At 37.0% G+C, this 22,390-nt stretch overlaps 1 protein-coding gene across 3 annotated transcripts in view; it reads right to left on the bottom strand.

Moving 5' to 3' along the window:
* ZGRF1 (zinc finger GRF-type containing 1) overlaps positions 1–20,806 on the bottom strand; it is an 84,207-nt gene extending 63,401 nt beyond the window's left edge. For all 3 annotated transcript variants that reach the window (XM_088020027.1, XM_088020028.1, XM_088020030.1), the window contains exons 1-6: positions 20,763–20,806; positions 19,094–19,174; positions 8,647–8,706; positions 7,193–7,378; positions 4,587–6,867; positions 603–679 (exon numbers count right to left, since the gene is read on the bottom strand). In XM_088020027.1, the coding sequence (XP_087876153.1) occupies positions 603–679; positions 4,587–6,867; positions 7,193–7,378; positions 8,647–8,706; positions 19,094–19,174; positions 20,763–20,783 (2,706 nt within the window). In that variant the 5' untranslated portion in view covers positions 20,784–20,806. The remainder of the gene's footprint in view (positions 1–602; positions 680–4,586; positions 6,868–7,192; positions 7,379–8,646; positions 8,707–19,093; positions 19,175–20,762) is intronic.
* Positions 20,807–22,390: the final 1,584 nt, after the last annotated feature.

Here is a 22,390-nt window from a genome sequence, read left to right as displayed (position 1 = left end):
GAGGGAAAAGGGTCAGAGGGAGAAGCAGACTCCCTGCTGAGCAGGGAGCCCGATGTGGGACTCGATCCCGGGACTCCAGGATCATGACCTGAGCCGAAGGCAGTCGCTTAACCAACTGAGCCACCCTCAGCTCAAGTCTTGACCTCAGGGTCGTGAGTTCAAGCCCCGCACTGGGTTCCGCGCTGGGTGAGGAGCCTATTTGTAAAGTAAAAAGTAAAGTAAAGTAAAATAAAAGGCATATAGTAATCATTTCACGATATATACATATATCAAATCATTATATTGTAAACCTTAAACTGATATAATGTTATATGTCAACTATATCAATAAAACTGGAAAAAAATAAAAATAAAAAGCTTACTAAATTAGTAGGACATAATACTTATTAAGTTGTTTAATACTACTAACTACTTAATAAATGGAACTGCTAGGCTCCTTTTTTCCCCCAAAGGATGTAATGAAAATAATTACTGAGATACAAGGTCGGGGGTGGGAGGGGGTCATGAGATAAGATATATTGGGACCCTCTATATTACTGTAATCTCATTACAAAGAACAGAACATTCTATATCAAAATAAAAGAATATAGGAAAAAAATGTACCTGATGAGAATCCTGGTTCAGATGAGGCAACTTTCGTAAAGCTTGTGAAACTCCTGCAGTCAATGGTTTCCTAATAACTATAGTAGATAAAATAAAATTTTATTCATCGTACATATAGTGTTTTAAACTTTAAAAACTTATTTCTAGGGGAGCCTGGCTGGCTCAGTCAGTGGCGCATGTGACTCTTGATCTCAGGGTTGTAGGCTTGAGCCCCACATTGGGCATAGAGGTTACTTAAAAATAATAAAATCTTAAAAAAAACACAAAAAACCTTATTTCTAAAACTGAATGAAACAAGGAATAAACTTGAAGATGAAGTATTCTTGATAATTATTGAATCTGGATTTTGGATATTTCAGGATTCACTGAATATTCTGTGTATCTGTGTAGTGTTATGTGTAGTCAACATTTTCAAGATAAAAATTCAAGAAAAAGGGGTGCCTGGGTGGTTCAGTCAGTTAAGTATCTGCCTTTGATTCAGGTTATGATCCCAGTGTCCTGGGATAGAGTCCTGCTTCAGGCTCCCTGCTCAGCAGGGAGCCTGCTTCTCCCTCTGCCTGCAGCTCCCCCTGCTTGTACTCTCTCTGTGTCAAATAAATAAATAAAGTCTTAAAAAAAAAAGTAAGAAATAAAATGATTTTTAAAAAATTCAAGAAAAAAAGAATTTTTTGGTTACTTTCTAATAGTAGAGATGCTTCCTTTTGTTTTTTCAAACTAATTGAAAAAATAAATGCCAAGTCAACAGCCAATAACCTATACTAAAAAATGCTAAAAATGAGATATTAACTGTTAGAATAAAGCCAAGACCATTACACAGCTGCGATGTGCAAACACAGACAACAAAAAAGCACTTAATGCTATTTCTATCTTAAACCCATTTAACTATGGTTTGAGGAAAAAAACTTCAATTATCTTCTAAGTACATTGTGCCAGGCACTGGGAAAACAGTGGTTTCTTGAAAAAGGAAGGTGACAGAAGATTAAAAAAAATAAACCAGATAAATTCAGATTATGATATAAAAGAGCTTTGTAACAAAGATTGGTAGGACAGAGAGTAATGTTAGATAGGATGATTGGAAAGATCTTTTATGGGAAGTGACATTTAAGTTGAGATCTGAATACAAGAAAAAGCTACCAGCTATGCCAGAGGTAAAGATGTTCAGAAAAAAGTCAGAACACATATAGAGTCTCCCACCAACAGGAGAGTTGGCAAGTCTACAGAATGAAAAAGAGGAGAGGGTGGCCAGGCCACACCACCTAATTGAATATCTGTTTAAAAATAGGATTTTGGGGGGCATCTGGATGGCTCAGTTAATCGTCTGCCTGTGGCTCAGGTCATGATCCCAGGGTCCTGGGATAGAGCCCCGCATCGGGCTCTCTGCTTAGCAGGGAGCCTGCTTCTCCCTCTCCCTTTCCCTGCCACTCCCACTGCTTGTGCTCTGTCAAATAAATAAAATCTTTAAGAAAAAAAATGATTTTTTTCTTAAAGAAAAACATACATATTCAATCATTTCAATTTCTTATAAAGTCACCAAGAAGACTATAATTTTAAAGTGATTATTAATAAACAAATAATTATTGTAAAAATGAAAATCAGAGGCACCTGGCTGATTCAGTTGGGGGAGCATGCAACTCTTAATCTCAGGATCATGAGTTCAAGCCTCTTTTTGGGTGTAGAGATTATTTAAATAAAAAAACTTTATTGTTAAAAAAACATAGCTAAATCTAGTGTAAACTTCAGTTTTAGTCAATTGTTATTTCAGGTTTCATTATTTTCCTGTTAAAATTCAGAATACATTAAATGAAATCAAAATAAGTGGATTTTGGAACTTGATGCTATTTCTAAAAAGGGCTTTAAAAAGGCACTTGGTGAAAATTGTATTTTTTCCTTTACTGCATTCACTCAAGAATAAAACTCTAAATGAACATTTCTAAGATATATTCAGTCATCTCACAAAAACTTTAATCTACTGGAAAAAAAAATTTTTTTAACACTTTCACACATCCTAAATTGGTGGCAAAACCGATTCTCACTCCATGAAGTCAATTGTTATATTCCAATATATAGATTCAAGTTTCTCAGATTGTCTCAAGAAAACCAACTTATTTCTTTTTAGAGAAATATATATTATATCAGAAAACAGTCAACCCTCATTACTCACAGATCCTACCTACTCACTAAAATTTGGAACCCGCAAATCAGTACCCTGTTTTTTTGAGGTCATTTGTAGACATGCAGAGCTACAAAAAATGAGTTGCCTGACATACATTCCCAGCGGAGGTAGAACAAGATGACACTGCCTCCTTGAGCTCTTACACTATAAACAAGTGTCCTTTTTGTGGTCTATTTAGTACATTTTTTACACTTTGGGGCTTTTTGTAGGTGACTTTGCTATTTAAAATGTTCCCTACGCATACTGTCTAGTGTTCCTAAGTCCAAGAAGGCTGTGATGTCCTTTACGGAGAAAACGTGTGTTAAGAGAAGTTTTTTTCAGGAATTACTCATAGCGCAGTTCACCATGAATTCAATGTTAACAGATCAACATTAATTAATGTCTTTAAATAGAAACACTCATAAAAACAAGATTTTGATCAATTGATCAAAATGCTCTGACCAGAGGTTTAAAGGAAACTACCCCTAAAAGCAATGACTCATTTTTCAGTAATTCAGTGTTTGTGTTGACTCAATAGAACATAACTACCGCAAATAATGAGAATCAACTGTAATCCTCTTTCCAACTTGATGAGAAAAAAGATTTTTCTTTTAATTTTATTTATTTATTTGACAGAGAAAGACACAGCGAGAGAGGGAACACAAGCAGGGAGAGTGGGAGAGGGAGAAGCAGGCTTCCTGCTGAGCAGGGAGGCTGATGCGGGGCTTGATTCCAGGACGCTGGGATCATGACCTGAGCCGAAGGCAGACGCTTAATGACTGAGCCACCCAGGCGCCCTGAGAAAAAAGATTTCTTAAAACTAAATTCTGTAATTCCTGTATCTTCATATAGGAATTTATATCCTTATATATTACATAATTATATCTGCCCCTACTTAATTTTTCATGAAAATTTTTTTCCTTTTTATTTAGAAAATAAACTATCAATTGCCATCAAACTTAACTACATTTTAAACAAATATTTTAGGAGGTACGATAATTTATTCTTATCTTTCTCAGGAATCCCTTGAGATATTTAAATAAGAATTCAATTTTAACTTTTGAGTATCTTAAAGTACCCTGTTCATTCACAATTATATGTACCTAATATTTATATTTATTAATATGTCCTACATTGGTTTTCTTTTTTAAAAAATATTAGTTTAATTATTTTAAATTATTTTAATTATTTTAAAATAATTTAAAAAATTGAGGAAAGACAGGAAGAACCCAGTGTTTAAGAATTGGAATTAGAGATATCAATATGAACTCATGATTTTTTAAAAAAGTATCTTCTAACACATGTCCAAAAATGTATGATAGGAATGGATATTGACATACATACTTGCTTATATGTGCCTGTATATGCTTATATATGCACAAAATTATTTCCAGGATACCCTGGAAGGAAACTGTAGCTAATTCTGAGGAGTGGACTGAAGGACTATACTAGAAAGGTGACTTTTCACTATACTATCCTCTATTGGAATTGATTTTACCAAGTACACATATTACCTATTTAAATACTATGTAATTCCGAGGTGCCTGGGTGGCTCAGTCGGCTAAACATCTGACTCTTGGTTTTGGTTCAAGTCATGATCTCGGGGTCATGAGATCAAGTCCTGCAACAGGCTCTGCGCTGGGCATGGAGCCTGCTTAAGATTCTCTCTCTCCTTCTCCTTCTGCCCCTCCCCCAGCTCACAGGCGCACCCTCTCTCTCTCAAAAAAAAAAAAAAAACTACTATGTAATTCTTTAATGTAGCCTCCAAAGCAAATACTTTTCAACCTCTGAGCTATACAGAGAACAATCCAAAACAAACATGCCAATCTAACCTTCAGGATTGCTATCTGGCTCGTAAGTCCACAGAGTTCCTTGTTGTTTAAAGGTAGCATATTTCTTTTTCAATATTTCCAAGCCTTCTAAAGCCGTACTGTGTTCAGACAATGACTTTAAAAGGGAAATGTTATTTACTAATCCAGAGAGTGACGAAGGATTTCTAGGACTATTCCAATATTGTTTGCTTTCTCCATTAGTTTCTACTTCAATATGGTCATGGTCTAAACTTCTAATGCTTTGCAAATCTTCATATTCAGGAATATATGCTTCTGTGTCTTTGGAAATAGGATGCTTTTTTCCCAGAGGGTAAAACAAAGAATTGGAAACTTGGGTATTTGATTTATCAAGAGCAATACATTCTTCAGAGTGATTATGATTAACATTTAATTCTTGGATACTGATGTTGCTGCTCGAAGTTGACAGTAAAACCCGTTCATCATTTTTGTCTAAGTTACTTCCCATAATAAAAGTCTGAGGCTCAGTCTGTTCTGAGAATAGGCTATTTTCAGGAGACTGATTAGTGGCAATGTTTATACAAGGAGAATGTAAATTCAAGCTTATACCTTTAGATTTATTCAGTAGTGAAGCAACATCATAGTTAATTCTGACTTTTTGAATAGATTTATTAGCATTTTCATTATTATCTCTACATACATTATCAGTCCCCTCTAAAGATGAGTCAAAACTGCTTAATGTGTCACTACACTCTTCTATTTCTTTTCTAATGTTTCCAGTTTTCCAAGGTCCTGTGTCAACACCTACACAAGCTTTATCACAAAATTGTGATAGCAGAGTCTCTTTAATAGGAAATGTCTCTGTAGATTTATCCCTGATAGATGTTAAAAGAGACAAATGTTCACTGCCAACTTTCTTACAGCTTATATCTTCACATCTCTTTTGAACACCTGAACTGCTGACATTAACCAAAGCTTCTTTTACCCAACCCTCTGAATCCTGGGAAATTTTGTTGTCTTCCTGTGATTCCTCCTCAGTGTCGCTGGTTTCAAAATTGTTCAGATTAAAAGTCACCTCCACAAGTGGCTGTGTTACATTACTCATAGGTTCAGGAATACTATTAAGACTTCCATTATCAGTATTACTTTTAGAAAGCATGTTGGTAAAGTCATCAGAGAGCCTAGAATTGTTGCTTATAGAAGACTCAGTTCGCAGATGTTCAGATTCTGGCAGGAATGACAGTGGCTGTTTATATTTCTTTTCTGGTGCTCCACATAGAGTTATCTCCTGAGCATTTTCTCTAATGAGAATTGATCCTTTTAGACACATCTGGTCATTCTGTCTAACAGATATTTTATTATTTTTTTGAATGTCAGATTCAGATAATAAGCTATCACACTCCACACTACTACAGGTAACTGGTAAGCTGTTGCTTTTACAGAATGAGGGAATTTCTAATTTTACTTCCTGATCCAAAGATTGATCATTATCATCTACTGGCTTGTCTTCATTATACTTTTTACCCTTTTCAGCACATGTTACAAAGAACTGTTTCCCTTCTTGTACCAAAAGTTCTTTCAAATTTAAATTTGTATTATCTCCCTGGACCTTGGGTTTCCTTTCTTTATTATTTCCATCTTCAGTAGAAGAATGTACAGGTGAACTCTGTGAGGATAAATACACGGCCCATCGGCTTTTATTTCTCATGGTATTTTCTGATTGATGCTGGCAGTGTAAACTGTCTGTGCTCTTCTTCACCTCAGCACACTCTTCTTGCTCAGTTAGGCACTTTGGTTTAGTAGGAATGTTTTCATTTCCTTGTAGTTGTATCTGAGGGAGATGTTCTGTAATCCCAGAACTTAGTTCTTTACACATACCAGTTGGTTTGGACTTTAGAAGAGCTAATATCTGTGCTTTGCTTCTGATGTTTTGTGAAACTGCTAAACAGTGAGATGTCAAACCATCTTTTTTTATGGCCTCATTGGTCAGTACAGAATCCGAATGCTTATTTACAGAATAGACAGGAGAGCAAAAATAATTTTCTTCACATAGCATTTCTGGGTTATTCTTGAAGGATGGAGTAGAGACAACAGAAGAAAAATGTAAGCCATCTGTCTCTCTGTTCTTGTAAGTGACACTCTTCTCAGGGTCTGTTGGCATATTATTTATATCTTTCTTACCAGCAGTAGAAAACAAAGGAGGTGTGCTGTAGAAGGGAGAAAGAAAAAGAGGACCAGGTTTCTTAGCCTCAAGTGATGCAGCTGATTCACCATTTTCTGTAATAACCATTTTCTTTGGCACTTGACGCGGTCCTCGAAAACCCTAAAAATATTAAAACAATTATTAGCTGTTCCACTATCCATAAAGAAACTTTGAAATGAACTGGCTAAAAAAAAAAAAAAAGAAAAAGAAAAAGGAGTGTGTCTGTTTTGCAAGGTAAAGTAATAAAGATATAAAATTTCTAAGATTAAAATGTAAATACTCATTTCCATTAAGATTTTTCTAGTTAGGGTTTACTTCCTCTCTACCTAAACATATATTATGAAGTACCATTTTAATGATAGAGTGCAACAGTTTCAAATTCACTACTTCTTAAAACAATATTATAAATATATATTGATTTATTATTTTCAACAGAGAAACTTACAGTAAACTTCCTTTTTAAACCAGCAGGCTGACATCCCAGGGACCGGCCAGAGGATATAAATCTCCTTGGATTTAACTCCGGTGCTTCTTTAATGACACCCTGTTTAACAGCTATGCTTCCAGCAACTTTAACCTCCTCAACTGTGATTAAGTATCGATCACTTTCTAAGTCATCTCCAGGCTTCACCTAAATTTTAAAGAATAAATTTTAAAAAACAAATAAATTTTAAAAAGTAAATTTAAAATCATATACATCTAATTATTTAATTATGTGTTCCAGTAGGTCATTAGCACTAGCAAGACACAACAGATAATAAGTAAATGTTAAATGTATGAATCAATACCTAAATCTTCATTTATTATTATAGACTAGTTGTCAAATAAGCACAGAAAGATTAATAATAAAGCAAAAATTTTTCATTAATTTGTTTATTCAATAACACATATATGAGACCCTTTGTTGCATCAGGAGGTACAAAGACAAGCAAGACAAATATGCCCCTTCTCAAGGAGTTCACTAAGAATCCATACAACTAAATGTAATTTTTTAAAATTAGAGGTATCAGGGTGCCTGGGTGGCTCAGTTGTTAAGCGTCTGCCTTTGTCTCAGGTCATGATCCCAGGGTCCTGGGATCGAGCCCTGCATCAGGCTCCCCACTCAGTGGGAAGCCTGCTTCTCCCTCTCGCACTCCCCCTGCTTGTGTTCCCTCTCTCGCTGTCTCTGTCAAATAAATAAAATCTTTAAAAAAAAAAAATTTAACACCATGGCCAAAATGAACACAATAATAATAAGAATATGAATTTTAACACTTTTAGAATCACCATACTAAACTGCACTTTACATAAATTATTTCTAATGTTTACACCAACGTAATAAAGTCTGTCTTATGGTCTGTTTTACAGTACAGAATTTAGACAAAGAGAGGCTAGGTTAGCTAGGAAGCATTTTAAAGTGGGAAATGAACCCAGAATGACCAAACTTTAATATCCTTATTCTTTACACTAAAATATGCCTTTAGTTCCCTTTCTTTCCCCAAATGGGGAAAAAACAGAATATTTGAGAAAATATTATATATAGGAATAATTTCCCAAAATATTTCCCACTATAGTTCTCAGCCTTCAAGACCATGTAATACAATTAGGTTAGAGTCACTTTCTGGGGTCAGATCCCAGCCCTACCACTGTAATTCTATGAACATGGACGTTATTGAATCTTTCTGTACTGCACTCCTATTCTAAAAAAAAAAAATCATAGCGTTGTGTAAAGATTAAATGAAACAATATCTAAAAGTTTTTAGCAAGGGTGTGGCAAATAATAAATGCTGAAGAAGTATTAGCTATAATTAATGCTATTAATACCATATCTATACTCTTTAACAAAATTCATAAAGAAATTTTTTAACTTAAATATAGAGATTTAAGTAACTTAAAAATAGGATAGAAATGTTAAAATACCTCAAGGCACTTAAGAAATATACTCTCCAAACACTCTCCTTTGTCATCATATAAAATTGCCTATATTAAAACAAAATAAATGTTAAAAAGAAACAAATTCTGCTTTTCTTAAACATCTTCAATAGCAAATCAAAAATGGTTGTATGAATAAATCCTATAATGAAAGAATTACCCAATTTGTTTTGGATTAGAAAGTATATCTATTTCAAATGTTTCCTAAGCAACTATTCAATCTGTGCAAGACAGCAAAAGTATATGCCTAAGAAATTCATGAACTTAATCTCTTCCAGGAGGATCCTGGAATGGAACTGGGAAGAAAACAGAATTGGAATGCATTAGAGGGCAAAACAGGAGGCAAGATGAGTAAACAGGGGTGCCTGAGTAGCTCAGTTGGTTAAGCGTCTGCCTTGGGCTCAGGTCATGATTCCAGGGTCCTGGGATTGAGCCCCAAGCTGGGCTCTCTGCTTAACAGGGAGTCTGCTTCTCCCTCTGTGCTCGCTCTCTCTCTCAAATAAATAAATAAAATCTTAAAAAAAAAAAGGATGTGGCATGGAAGATTGGGGAGATGATCAGTGCTTGAAATAAGTCATCAGCATTGGGAAAAGAGACATATGGGGTATAAGGAATAAAACTTGTTGAATGGAAGCAATAAGGGAGAAAAAGGAAGTTAAGGTAATATAATTATATTCTGGCTTTCTCCTTGTGTCTTTAGCCATTTTTTATAGCAGTTTCTCCACCAGCCCTTTAAATATTACTGTTTCCATCACTTTGGAGAATAGTTTGGCAGTTCTTAAAAGGTTAAAAACAGAGATACCATGAGATCCAGCAATTCCACTCCACTCTGTATATATACAGAGCAATGAAAACATGTCTTCACAAAAACTTGCACACAAATGTTCATAGCAGCAAAAATAGCAGCCAAGGGGCGCCTGGGTGGCTCAGTCGTTAAGCGTCTGCCTTCGGCTCAGGTCATGATCCCAGGGTCCTGGGATCGAGCCCCACATCGGGCTCCCTGCTCAGCGGGAAAGCCTGCTTCTCCCTCTCCTACTCCCCCTGCTTGGGTTCCCTCTCTCGCTATGTCTTTCTCTGTCAAATAAATAAATAAAATCTTAAAAAAAAAAAAATAGCAGCCAAAATGTGGAAACAACTCAAATCTGTATCAGCTGAAGAATACATAAATAAAATGTGATACATCCACACAACAGACTATTACTGAGCAATAAAAATATTGAAACATGCTTCAACATGGATGAACCTTGAAAACATGCTAAATGAAAGAAGTCATTCAATGAAAGACTACCTATTGTACAATTCCATTCATGTGAAAGGTCCAGAATAGACAATCTATTGAGGCAAATCTATTGAGACAAAGAATAAGAGCAAAAGTTCTTACAATGACCAATAAGGCCTACATAATCCCCTTGATCTCCATTTTCATCCTTGCTCACTCTACTCCTTGTTGTCTGCCTAACCCACTAGACAAACATATTCATTTAGTTTACTGGTCTGTCTCCTCCATGTTGTTTCCATGAAGTCAGGGGTTCATGTGTTTTGTTCCCTCTGCATCCCCAAGAACAGTGTGTAACTCATAACAGGTGCTCAAAAAACATCTGTTAAAGAAATAAATGTAGGGGAGGGAGCCTGGGTGGCTCAGTTGGTTGGGCATCTGCCTTCAGCTCAGGTCATGATCTCAGGTCCTGGAATGGAGACCCGCATTGGGCTCCCTACTCAGCAGGGGTTCTGCTTCGCCCTCCTCCTCTCTCCCTCTGTTGTGTATGTGCTCACTCTCTCTCAACTAAATAAAATCTTAAAAAAAGAAAAAGAAAAAAAGAAAGAAATGTATGAATCCACTCAGGAAGCTTCAAATATCATCTAAAAGCCATGTACTCCCAATCGGTATTAGTAGCCCAGAACTTTCCTGAGTTCCAGGTCTCTATAGCCAATTATTTAAATGTTCCTATGACACTGCAAATCCATTAAGTTCAAAATGGAACTCAAAATCTTAATTTTGGGGTGCCTGGGTGGCTCTTTTGCCTAGGCATCTGACTCTTGATATTGGCTCAGGTCATCTGCCTGAGATTTTCTCTCTCCCTCTGCCCCTTTCCCAGCTTGCATGAGTGCATGTGCTCTCTCTATATATGTATATATAATAAATAAATAAATCTTTGAAAAAAATTTTAATTTTTTCTCCTAAACTTATGATTTTTCTTTTTGAGATATCCTATCTCAGTACCTCAGTGTATCCTATCACAATACAAAAACCTAAGAGTCATTATGGATTCTTTTCACCTTCCATGTCCAAGACCTTAAGGTTCTATAATAATTTCACAATTTCTCTCTAATCATCCTTTCTCTCCATTGTCATTGCTAATGCCTGCTTGGTCAGACCCCCACCACTTTCTGTCTACATTATTCTTTAGCCTACAGTCTTCTTAAATTCAATCTTTCATCCTACACAGCTTTAGTTACGTTATACATTGTTGCCAGAATGATATAAAAAAGAAATATGATTATGTCACTCTTCTGCTCATAATTCTTCACTGGCCCCTAAAGCTGAGTATACAATGTTCTTTGTGATAGGACTCCTGACTACCTCTTCAAGCCATATATTCTACAATTTCCCAATATGAGCCCTTCATTCCAGGCATATTTAACTGCTTATAGTTGCCCAAATTTTTAATAGTTTCATACCTTTATGTTGTTATAGCTATGACACTATCTTTAGCTCCCTTCCCTCTAACCTATCAATTCTGTTTACAAAACAAATACTCAAAAAAATACTCTTTATCTGGAAAGACTTCTCTGAACCAGAATCAGACTTTGATATCACTCCCACAGAACCCTAAGTATATCTCTATACATATTATAATCCTTATATTCTTAGATAAAAGCTGCTTAAAGACAAAAACTATTAAGTTAACATTTATTGCATTCTTACAATGTGCCAGGTACTTTAAGAGGTTTATACATTTTCTCATTTAATCCTCAAGACAACTTTATTAAAGAGACTGTAGGCCTTGAGAAGTTAAATAACTTGCCAAGATTATACATCTAGAAAGTGAAGAGCCAGGATTCAAACTAAGGTCTATGTGACATTAACTGGTCTTCCACATAGTCTTTATATGTCTTATTTAAATTGTCCCACTGCCTACCAGCAACATATGTTTATTAAATGACTCAATTAATGAAAATAAGTAACCCTGACAGCAAGAATTTAGACAGGTAAAGACAGGTAAAGATAATACTAGCAAGAGAAATGGCGTAAGCAGTGGCTTGGATTTGAGAACAAGGGTGTTATTTAGTATACAGAGAGATTACTAACTTTTCTAGATCACAGAAAATCCATGGAACTAACTTGAATTTATCTTGTTTTCCTATGACTTACCAACATAAGGGATAAAATAGACATTCAATAAATACATGCTATACGCTGAAGATAAAATTGGATTACACCACTAGCGTGACTCAATATTATGATTTTGTACCCAAAGACATGAAGAATATGCAGAATCTAACCAGATGTCTTTTTAATATAAGACAAAATCTGTAAGACTTTGAAGACTTGGCCCAACCAAAGAGGAAAAATATTTTTTAAAAAATTACATAGGGGCACCTGGGTGGCTCAGGTGTCAAGCGTCTGCCTTCGGCTCAGGTCATGATCCCAGGGTCCTGGGATCGAGCCCCACATCGGTCTCCCTGCTCCGCGGGAAACCTGCTTCTCCCTCTTCCACTCCCCCTGCTTGTGTTCCCTCTCTCACTGTGTCTCTCTCTGTCAAATAAATAAAATCTTTAAAAAAAATAAAATCTAGGGCGCCTGGGTGGCTCCATTGGTTAAGCGACTGCCTCTGGCTCAGGTCATGATCCTGGAGTCCCGGGATCAAGTCCCGCATCGGGCTCTCCGCTCAGCGGGGAGTCTGCTTCTCCCTCTGACCCTCTTCCCTCTCGTGCTCTCTATCTCTCATTCTCTCTCTCTCAAATAAATAAAATCTTTAAAAAAATAAAATAAAAATAAAATAAAATTTAAAAGTAAAAATAAAAAATTACATAGAATATCATCAACAGTGAATGGATTAGTTTAGACAAACTATTAAAAAATATGAAGATAGGCATAGACATTCATCTACTCAAATCAAAAGAAATAGATGATATGACTTAAACCCAAGATATCAACTACGAGACCCTTTCTAAAGGGCATGGACTTGGCGATCCCGTTGTTACTCCAACTAAACACAAGGTTCAACATGTCCCTTTATGATGCTGGAAAGGTTACACTGATTATAACCCTAGGTCTCAACTCTCAGGCCGGAATCTAATTTGTAACTTCAGTTCACTGGTATAACTCTAATTTACTTGGGACAATAACATTTGTATTTAAAGTTAGTTTGTTTATTTACTTATTTATTTATTTTTAAAGTACTCTCTACATCCAATGTGGGGTTCGAACTCATGACCTCAAAATCAAGAGTCACATGCTCTTTGGACTGAGCCAGCCAGGGGGCTCTTATGGGAAAGTGCCTTTTAACTCCTGAAACATTTAGAACTGGATAGTGATTAAGGCAGTAATTCAAACCAAAAATATCAATGTTTTGAACTAAGATCATGAATAGGTTTTAGTAATTATGCAATTAATGATTTTAAAGTAATTTGTGTTATTTTAATTTTCAAAAAATATTTTTTACTTTTTTTTTAAAGATTTTATTTATTTATTTGAGAGACAGTGAGAGACAGCACGAGAGGGAAGAGGGTCAGAGGGAGAAGCAGACTCCCCGCTAAGCAGGGAGCCCGATGTGGGACTCGATCCCAAGACTCCAGGATCATGACCTGAGCTGAAGGCAGTCGCCCAACCAACTGAGCCACCCAGGCGCCCCCAAAAAATATTTTTTACTTTTATTTATTTATTTTTTAAGATTTTATTTGGGGGCACCTGGATGGCTCAGTCATTAAGTGTCTGCCTTTGGCTCGGGTCATGATCCCAGAGACCTGGGACTGAGCCCCACATCAGGCTCCCTGCTCCATGGGAAGCCTGCTTCTCCCTCTCCCACTCCCCTTGCTTGTGCCCCTTCTCTCACTGTGTCACTCTCTGTCAAATAAATAAATAAAATCTTTAAAACAAACAAAAAAATAAATAAAGATTTTGTTTATTTGTCAGAGAGAGAGAGAGAGCGCGCGCACACACAAGCAGGAGGAGTGGCAAGCAGAAGGGGAAGCAGGCTCCACTCTGAGCAAGGAGCTGGACACGGGACTCGATCCGAGGACACACGACTCCATCTGAGGACCCACGATCATGACAGGAGCTGAAGGCAGATGCTTAACCAACTGAGCCACCCAGGCATCCCTATTTTTTACTTTAAAAGGTACTTCTAGGGGCGCTTGGGTAACTCAGTCAGTTGTGTCCAACTCTTGATTTTGGCTCAGGTCATGATCTCAGGGTCATCAGATCGAGCCCCACATCAGGCTCCAAGCTGGGCATGGAGCCTGCTTAAGATTTTCTCTCTCCCTCTCCCTCTGCCCCCTCCTCCCCAATCCCACTCCCTCTCCCTCTCTCTCTCAAAAAGAAAAGGTGCTTTAATGCTTCAATTTACATTTTACATGCATCTAACAGATTAGACAAATTACACATTAATGATGCCAAATGTGTAACTGAGAAATTCATTTTGGATAGGTTACTTTTTAATTGAAAGTTAATTTTACTAAGTTTATAAATGGCATTAGAATGCTTATATTTTAAGGATAACTATGTTTATGTTTAATTTCTTAGATACACTAGAAGGATTTAATTGGGAGGTTTTTGTTTGCTAGGGCAACTAAAATGCTAAAGAAAGAAACTTAGGGGCAGCTGGCTGGCTCAGTCAATACAGCATGCAACTCTTTGGATTTATGTTTGAGCCCCACCTTGGATGTAGAGATTACTTTAAAAAGGGGGGTGGGGTGGCACCTGGCTGGCTTTTTTTAAGATTTTATTTATTTGAGAGAGAGAGAAAAAGAGAGCACAAGAAGGGGGAGGGTCAGAGGGAGAAGCAGACTCCCCGCTGAGCAGACAGCCTGATGTGGGACTTGATCCCAGGATTCCAGGATCATGACCTGAGCCGAAGGCAGTCGCTCAACCAACTGAGCCACCCAGGAGCCCCACCTGGCTGGCTTGGTAGGAGCATTTGACTCTTGATCTCAGGTTTGTGTGTTCAAGACCCATGTAGTGAGTGAAGATTACTTAAAAAAAAAAAAAATCTTAAAAAGAAAATCAAATAAATTTGTAAATTTAAAATATTTAAAATTTTGTTTGTTGATAGACGGATTATTAAAAGTATCTAGTTTGGGGCACCTGGATGGCTCAATCGGTTGAACACCTGACTCTTGGTTTCAGTCGGGGTTGTGATCTCAGGGTCATGATCTCAGAGTCGTGAGATGGGGCCCTGCGTCAAGCTCTTCACTGGGTGTGGAGCCTACTTGGGATTCTCTCTCCCTCTCCCTCTGCCCACTAGTGCTCACACACTCTCTTTCAAAAATAATAATAATAATAAAATAAAATCCTTAAAAAAATGTATCTAGTAGGGCACCTGGGTGGCTCAGTCGGTTAAGTGTCTGCCTTCGGCTCAGGTCATGATTCCAGGGTCTTGAGACTGAGCCCCACATCAGGCTCCCTGCTCAGCGGGAAGCCTGCTTCTCCCTCTCCCTCTGCCCCCCAACTTGTGCTCTCTCTTTTGCTCTGCGCTCTCACTCTCAAGTAAATAAAATCTTTGAAAAATAGTATTTAGCTTGTGCAACTTAAGTTGACTGAACACTAAACCTACTGAAAGTTAAACTAAAGTTAATAGAATTTGTAAATTGAACTTGAAGGCTTAAAGCAAAACTAGTTTTTCTTTTAATTTTCTGTTTTGTTAATTCACTAATAATAATAAGTAGCCTTTCTACATTGAGAAGCTTGTCTTACTGATGACTTCACAATGATAGATACGTGGAGTAAGAAGAGAATATGGAATAAGTCAGAGAAAGACAATTATATGATTTCACTCATATGTGGAATTTAAGAAACAAAACAGAGGAAGGGAGGGAAAAATAAAATAAAATAAAATAAGACGAAATCAGAGAGGGAGACAAATCATAAGAGACTTTTTTTTTTTAAGATTGTGTTTATTTATTTGACAGAGAAAACGAGAGCACAAGCAGGGGGAACAGCAGAGGGAGACTGAGAAGCAGACTGCTGAGCAAGAAGCCCGATGTGGGGCTCGAACCCAGGATGCTGGAATCATGACCTGAGCCGAAGGCAGGTGCTTAACCAACTAAACCATCCAGGCGCCCCAAAAGACTCTTAACTATAGGAAACAAACTGAGGGTTGCTGGAGGGGAGGCGGGTGGGGGGATGGGGTAACTGGGTGATGGACATTAAGGAGGGCACATGATGTAATGAGCACTGGATGTTATATGTAACTGATGAATCACTGAACTGTACCTCTGAAACTAATAATATACTATATGTTAATTGAATTTAAATAAAATAAATTTAAAAAAAACAGAATATGGAGATCTGTAACTGCTGAGGAGCAGGACTCCTAACTTCATATATTATCAACTCAAGTGTAATAAAGTTGTTCTTTTAAATTTGTAGTATTAAGAGAGACAACAGACTTGTTAGGATATGGGCTCTGGAGCCAAAAAGCCTAGTGTTACATATGACTCCTCCACTCTCTAGCTGTGAGATCTGTGGACAAGCTACTTGATCTCTCTGTGTCTCAGTTTCAACCTCAGTAAAATACAGAGAAAAACAGTACTCTAAAAGGGGAGTTATGTAGACTAAGTAACTTGACACATTAAAAGCATGCCTGGCACACGACAATATAAGTTTTTTTAAAAATCCATTTGGGGGAGGGGCGACTGGGTGGCTTAGCTGGTTAAGCGTCTGCTTTTGGCTCAGGTCATGATCCCAGGGTCCTGGGATGGAGTCCTGTATTGGGCTCCCTGCTCAGCAGGGAGCCTGCTTCTCCCTCTCCCTCTGCTGCTCCCCCTGCTTGTTCTCTCTCTGTCAAATAAATAAAATCTTTAAAAAAAAAAAATCCATTTGGGGGAGGGTAGCAGGGGGGTTGCTAAATGGATGAAAGGAGTCAAAAGATTCAAAACTCTAGTTATAAAATAATGTACAGCAGGGCGCCTGGGTGGCTCAGTTGTTAAGCGTCTGCCTTTGGCTTGGGTCATGATCCCAGGGTACTGGGATCGAGCCTCACATTGGGCTCCCTGCTCAGCGGGAAGCCTGCTTCTCCCTCTCCCAATCTCCTGCTTGTGTTCCCTCTCTTGCTGTCTCTCTCTCTCTCTGTCGAATAAATAAATAAAATCTTAAATAATAATAATAATGTACATCATGATGACCATAATTAATAACACTGTATTGCATATTTAAAAGTTGCTAAGAGTAAATCTTGAAAGTCCTCACCACAAAAAATAAAAGGAAAAAATCTTGTTAACTATGGTGACAGATGGTAACTACAATTATCATTTTGCAATGCATACAAATATCAAATTATTATGCTGTATACCTGAAACTAATATTATGTTAAATGTCAATTATACCTCAATAAAAATAAGCAAACAGAGCTCTCCATAACTGGATGGGCCTTATCCAATCAGTGGAAGGACTGAAGAGAACAGAAAGACTGAGTAAGAGAAAACTCTTCCTGCCTGACTGTCTCTGAGCTGGGACATGAATGCTCTCCTGCTTTTTGACTGAAACTGAAACACCAGCTCTTCCTGAGTCTCAAACCTCCCATCATTTATACTGAAACTACACAGTTGGCTTTGTTGGGTCTTCATCTTACCAACTACAGATCTTGGCACTTATCAGCCTCCACAATCACATGATTCAATTCCCTAGAATAAATCTCTTCTTTTTCCTCTCTGTATATATATATATATACACACACACATACATACATGCATATATATATATGTATATATACATATATATGTATGCATAGAGACTGGGGCATCTGGGTGGCTCAGTTAAGCATCTGCCTTTGGCTCAGGTCATGATCCCAGGGTCCTGGATGGAGGCCCACTTTGGGCTCCTTGCTCAGTTGGGAGCCTGCTTCTCTCTCTCCCTCTACCCCCCAACCTCGTGCTCTCTCACTCTCTCTCTCAAAATAAATAAAATCTTTTCTTAAAAAGAGATTAAAGAGAAAGATTTATATATCTAAAATCTTTTCTTAAAAAGAGATTAAAGAGAAAGATTTATATATCTTTATATATTTCTGTGTAAGTACATACTCAACTGAGTTCTAAGGAATATTTTAAAGTTTGAGAAGAGACTGAGCCCATAGAGAATACTTAGATGTCAGTAAGCAACCTCAGGAAAGTGTGGTGTCACAGAAGTCAAATGAAGACTTGTTATGAAGAATGGAGGAGCCAAAGCTGTTGCATAAGGTCATGAGAACTGGTAAGAGAAAATTACAATTCAGCAGATGCAGATACTTGGGGTGAAAAAAGAAACCCATAGAGAAAGATCAGCATATCTAGTAAAGTGAAAGATCACCCAGTAAATAATTCTCTCAAGACCATTAGGATCAGAGGGCCTGGGTGGCTCAGTTGGTTAAGCATCTGACTTTGGCTCGGGTCATGATCTCGGGGTCCTGGGATCGAGTCCCGTGTCGGGTTCTGTGCTCAGTGGGGAGCCTGCTTCTCTTCTCCCTCTGCCCCTCCCCTCCAGCTCATGCTCTCTCTCTAATAAAATCTAAAAAAAAAAAAAAAAAAAAAACCCCAAAAAACCAAACCCCTCCCCCCAAAAAAAGACTGACAGGATCATATCATAACCAAAGTAAATGATTCAAAGAAAACCTGAAAATAGAACTCTATACATAATTTTAGACATTGGCAGCTTTCCTAAAAATGGTGTGTCAACTCTATATGTACCATTCCATTGTGAGCATTATGGTGTTAGAAATATATTTTAATAGAGTTTTTTTGTATCATTAAACTCTTATTGGCTGTAAAGAAAAAATGTGCCAAAATAAAAAGTTTTACAGAAAACCTAATTCAAATTTTAAAAATCAAAACAAATTAAATAATATTTACTGAACTTTTAAAACATACAAATTAATCACTGTAATGTGACATTCATTTGACAACTTTTTTTTTAAATTTTACTTATTTATTTGAGAGAGAAAGAATGAGAGACAGAGAGCACAAAAGGGAAGAGGGTCAGTGAGAGAAGCAGACCCCCTGCTAAGCAGGGAGCCAGATATGGGACTTGATCCGAGGACTCCAGGATCGTGACCTGAGCCAAAGGCAGTCACTTAACCAACTGAGCCACCCAGGCGCCCTCATTTGACAACTTTTATAAGCTGACAACGATATCAGCTTATGGACATATCCAACATTTTATCATCTACAGAGTCTTCTTAATATTCAATCAAAAGGCAAGAATCTAGCTTTTGCACTCCATAGTCAATTGCCTTGTACTTACTTTGTTTCCTAAGTGAGTGATCTTCAGAATTCCATCTTGCCACACTTTTGACTTCTTCATCTTTTGATGAGTATACAGTACCTTATTTCCAAAAGTACAAAAGAAATGGTTTCTACTTACATGTATTAAATGTTGCATATTCTTATACCCTTCCTATATAAAAAAATATTTAGACATCTTTTAATAAAAGATAACATAACAGTAACAATAAAATATCGAGGTCCCTGGGGTAGAGCATGTGACTCCTGATCTCAGGGTTTTGAGTTCAAGCTCCATGTTGGGCATAGAGCTTACATTAAATAAATAACAAAACATAAATTTTAAAAAAAAAAACTCCGTAGTAAAAGGCACAGCAGGGGAGAAGGGAGAGGTAAAATCTAAGGAGAAAACTGAAAACTTATTTGAGCAACAAAAATCATTTTGAGCTCAGTCATCAGTAGGAAGGAAAAAATTTGTTGGGTTACACAGAAGTCATCATCTGAGCTCAAAATGTAGTCCAGACTCCTAGAGGTTCCCAAGAGTTTTTCAGCGGTCTTGGGGTCAAAACTATTTTCGTGATGTTATTTGTCTTTTCACTCTCATTTCTTCCGTCATGCATAGTGGTCTCCTAGGGTTATGTATGTGCAGTGTTGCAAGATTCAATTTCAGATTAAATGCAGAGGCAGATCTGAGAATGTAGTTGTCTATTAAATCAAATGGTAAGGGGATTTGCAAAAAAATGTATAGCAATGCTACTTTTTTCAATGTGGTTTTTTTCCTGTTGTTGTTTTGGAAAATATAGCTATTTCCATTTTTAAAAAGTAATTTATGTTCAATGTAATGGGTTTTTTAAATGAATTAATAAATATTTTTTAAATTTCTGAAAGACATCAATAAATATAAGCCCCATAATCAGAAATTCTCTGGGCTTCTCAATAATTTCTAAGAGTATAAAAGCATCCTAAAACCAAACAGTTTAAGAATCACTGATCAAGATAGAAGAGGCAAGGCAATTCTTCAAAAGAAATTATTTCCTGTTCCTAACAAAGAGCTTACAAAGGGTTTGTTCCAAAGGATTTTGTATCACTAACGTGAGTAGTAGGCAAGAGATAAAAGTTGCCAGAAAAATACAGGGCAGGGCGCCTGGGTGGCTCAGTCGGCTGGGTGTCTGCCTTCGGCTCAGGTCATAATCCCAGGGTCCTTGGGATCAAGCTCCGCATCGGGCTCCCTGCTTGGCGGGAAGCCTGTTTCTCCCTCTCCCACTCCCCCTGTTTGTGTTCCCTCTCTTGCTGTGTCTCTCTCTGTCAAATAAATAAATAAAATCTTAAAAAAAAATACAGGGCAATATTTGAGACATACATACTTATACCAAAAAAATTACTCACTGTTTATCTGATACTCAAATTTATCTAAGTGTCCTGCTTTAGGTTTTGAGTTTTGTTTTTTGTTAAATCTGTCAACGCCAGCAAGAGATTTGTGAAATGTGGAAGGAAGAAAGAAAAAAGGAAATAGTGGGAAGCCTGCATGGCTGGCTCAGTCAGTGGAGTATGTAACTCTTGATCTCAGGGTTGTGAGTCCAAGTCCTACACTGGGTATAGAGATGACTTAAAAATAAAATCTTAAAAAAATTTAAAAATAGAGGATTTAAAAACAAAAGAAAAAAGGAAATAGAGAAAACTGTTAGACTCACAATAAATTCCTGGCTTTCCATTATTTCTTCTGAAACTATAAACCAGTCAGGTCCAGAAAATAATGGTGGTTATTCAATTATTTATACGACCTAAAATAAAAATAGACAAAGAATATTTAACCCTGATGAAAAGAATATCGAATACGACTGTTTCCCACAAACTCTTGACAGGAGAGAGGAATCTAAGAGTTCTAAGACTATGTGATTACCAAGGGAAACCCAGGTGTAATCAAATTATCTGATACTAAATACAAAACAAAAGAGTGACCCCACCCGGTTGAAAGAGAATTTGCCAAGTAAAGAGAAAACTAAATAAAATGTATAAAATAATTAGTAGTGTGCTAAGCTTTTTTCCAAATGCCATAACATGTATCAGAAAACCATCCCTCTTCCCCCAACATTTCAGTTCCTTATGGAAAGAGCTTCTATTTTCCAATTGCTATGGCCACCACAAGATGGCCCCCTTGCGTTTTGAATTTTTCCTTCTATATCACAGTATCCAGGATCTAATACACAAATTTGCTCTGCAAGGAATAATCTTTTCAATACCACTGCAATGAGTACGGTATTTATCCTATGCTACTGGATAAAACTGTTATTGTGGGCAAATTTGGAAATCAAAAATTACTGATGGTGAACTGATTACTGATGGTGAACCGAAGTAGTAAATGGAGATGCCAAAAAAAATTTTTTTTTTCTAAAGTAGTGGTTCCGAAGACATGATCCCTGGACCAACAGCATCTAGTTAGAAATTCAAGTTCTTGGGTCCTGCCCCTGACCTTTTAAATCAGAAAGTCTGAGGTTGGACCCAGTACTTCTTTTTAACATGTCCTGCAGGTGATAGTGATACATGCTCAAGTTTGAGAACACAGGGCTAAAAGACCTAGGATGATTCAATAAAACTATAATTTGCAATTCTGGATTCAATTCCCCCTTCATACATACAAGATATACCACATACATATTATTTATAAATTACATGTATTTATTTAGGACTTCCTTTAGCATTTGCCAGACACTGCTAGGTTGAGGTACTATAATGAACAAATACTATTTTTAATCAGGGACTTTCCAGTATAGCAGGCTGATAAACAGTAATTACAATAAAACGTGACAGAAAAAAGCACAGGAAGGGACCCAACTCGGTCTATGGCATCAAATAAGGCTTCCCAAAGAACATGTCTAAGCTGTAAGCCAAAATAACTATAACCAAAAGAAAATGCCAGGAATGTATTTCCAAAAAGGAATCAATATAAACAAGGGCCTATGAAAGACAGAGCAAGGCAGGACCAAGGAACTCAGTACAATTAAGGGGTCAATGTAAGATAGTGAATAGTGAGAGAGAAGACTGAAAAAATGAGCAATAATATGAGTCAGAGGGCTTTCTATGCTATGCTGAGTTCTTTGAACTTTATTCTATAAAGGAAGTACGAACGGTAGGGTTTTAAGAATAAGATTACATAATCTGACTTGGGTTTTGCAAAGATTGCACTGGTTGCTAAAATAGGAGAGATAAGGGATTAGGCAAATGAGATATGAATACTTGCCCCATAACATAGCTCACAGGACAGGACACAGGCCTACAGAGGCACTGCCTTCCAGAGATAAAACTCCCATATTCCATATCC

The sequence above is a fragment of the Eumetopias jubatus genome, unplaced genomic scaffold (assembly GCF_037043125.1).
Source record: "Eumetopias jubatus isolate StellerSeaLion01/CBP00866 unplaced genomic scaffold, mEumJub1_p1.0 scaffold_2, whole genome shotgun sequence".
Taxonomy (NCBI): Eukaryota; Metazoa; Chordata; class Mammalia; order Carnivora; family Otariidae; genus Eumetopias; species Eumetopias jubatus.
The sequence above is the reverse complement of the archived record's forward strand: the minus strand, read 5'-3'. Positions and strand labels throughout refer to the sequence as shown.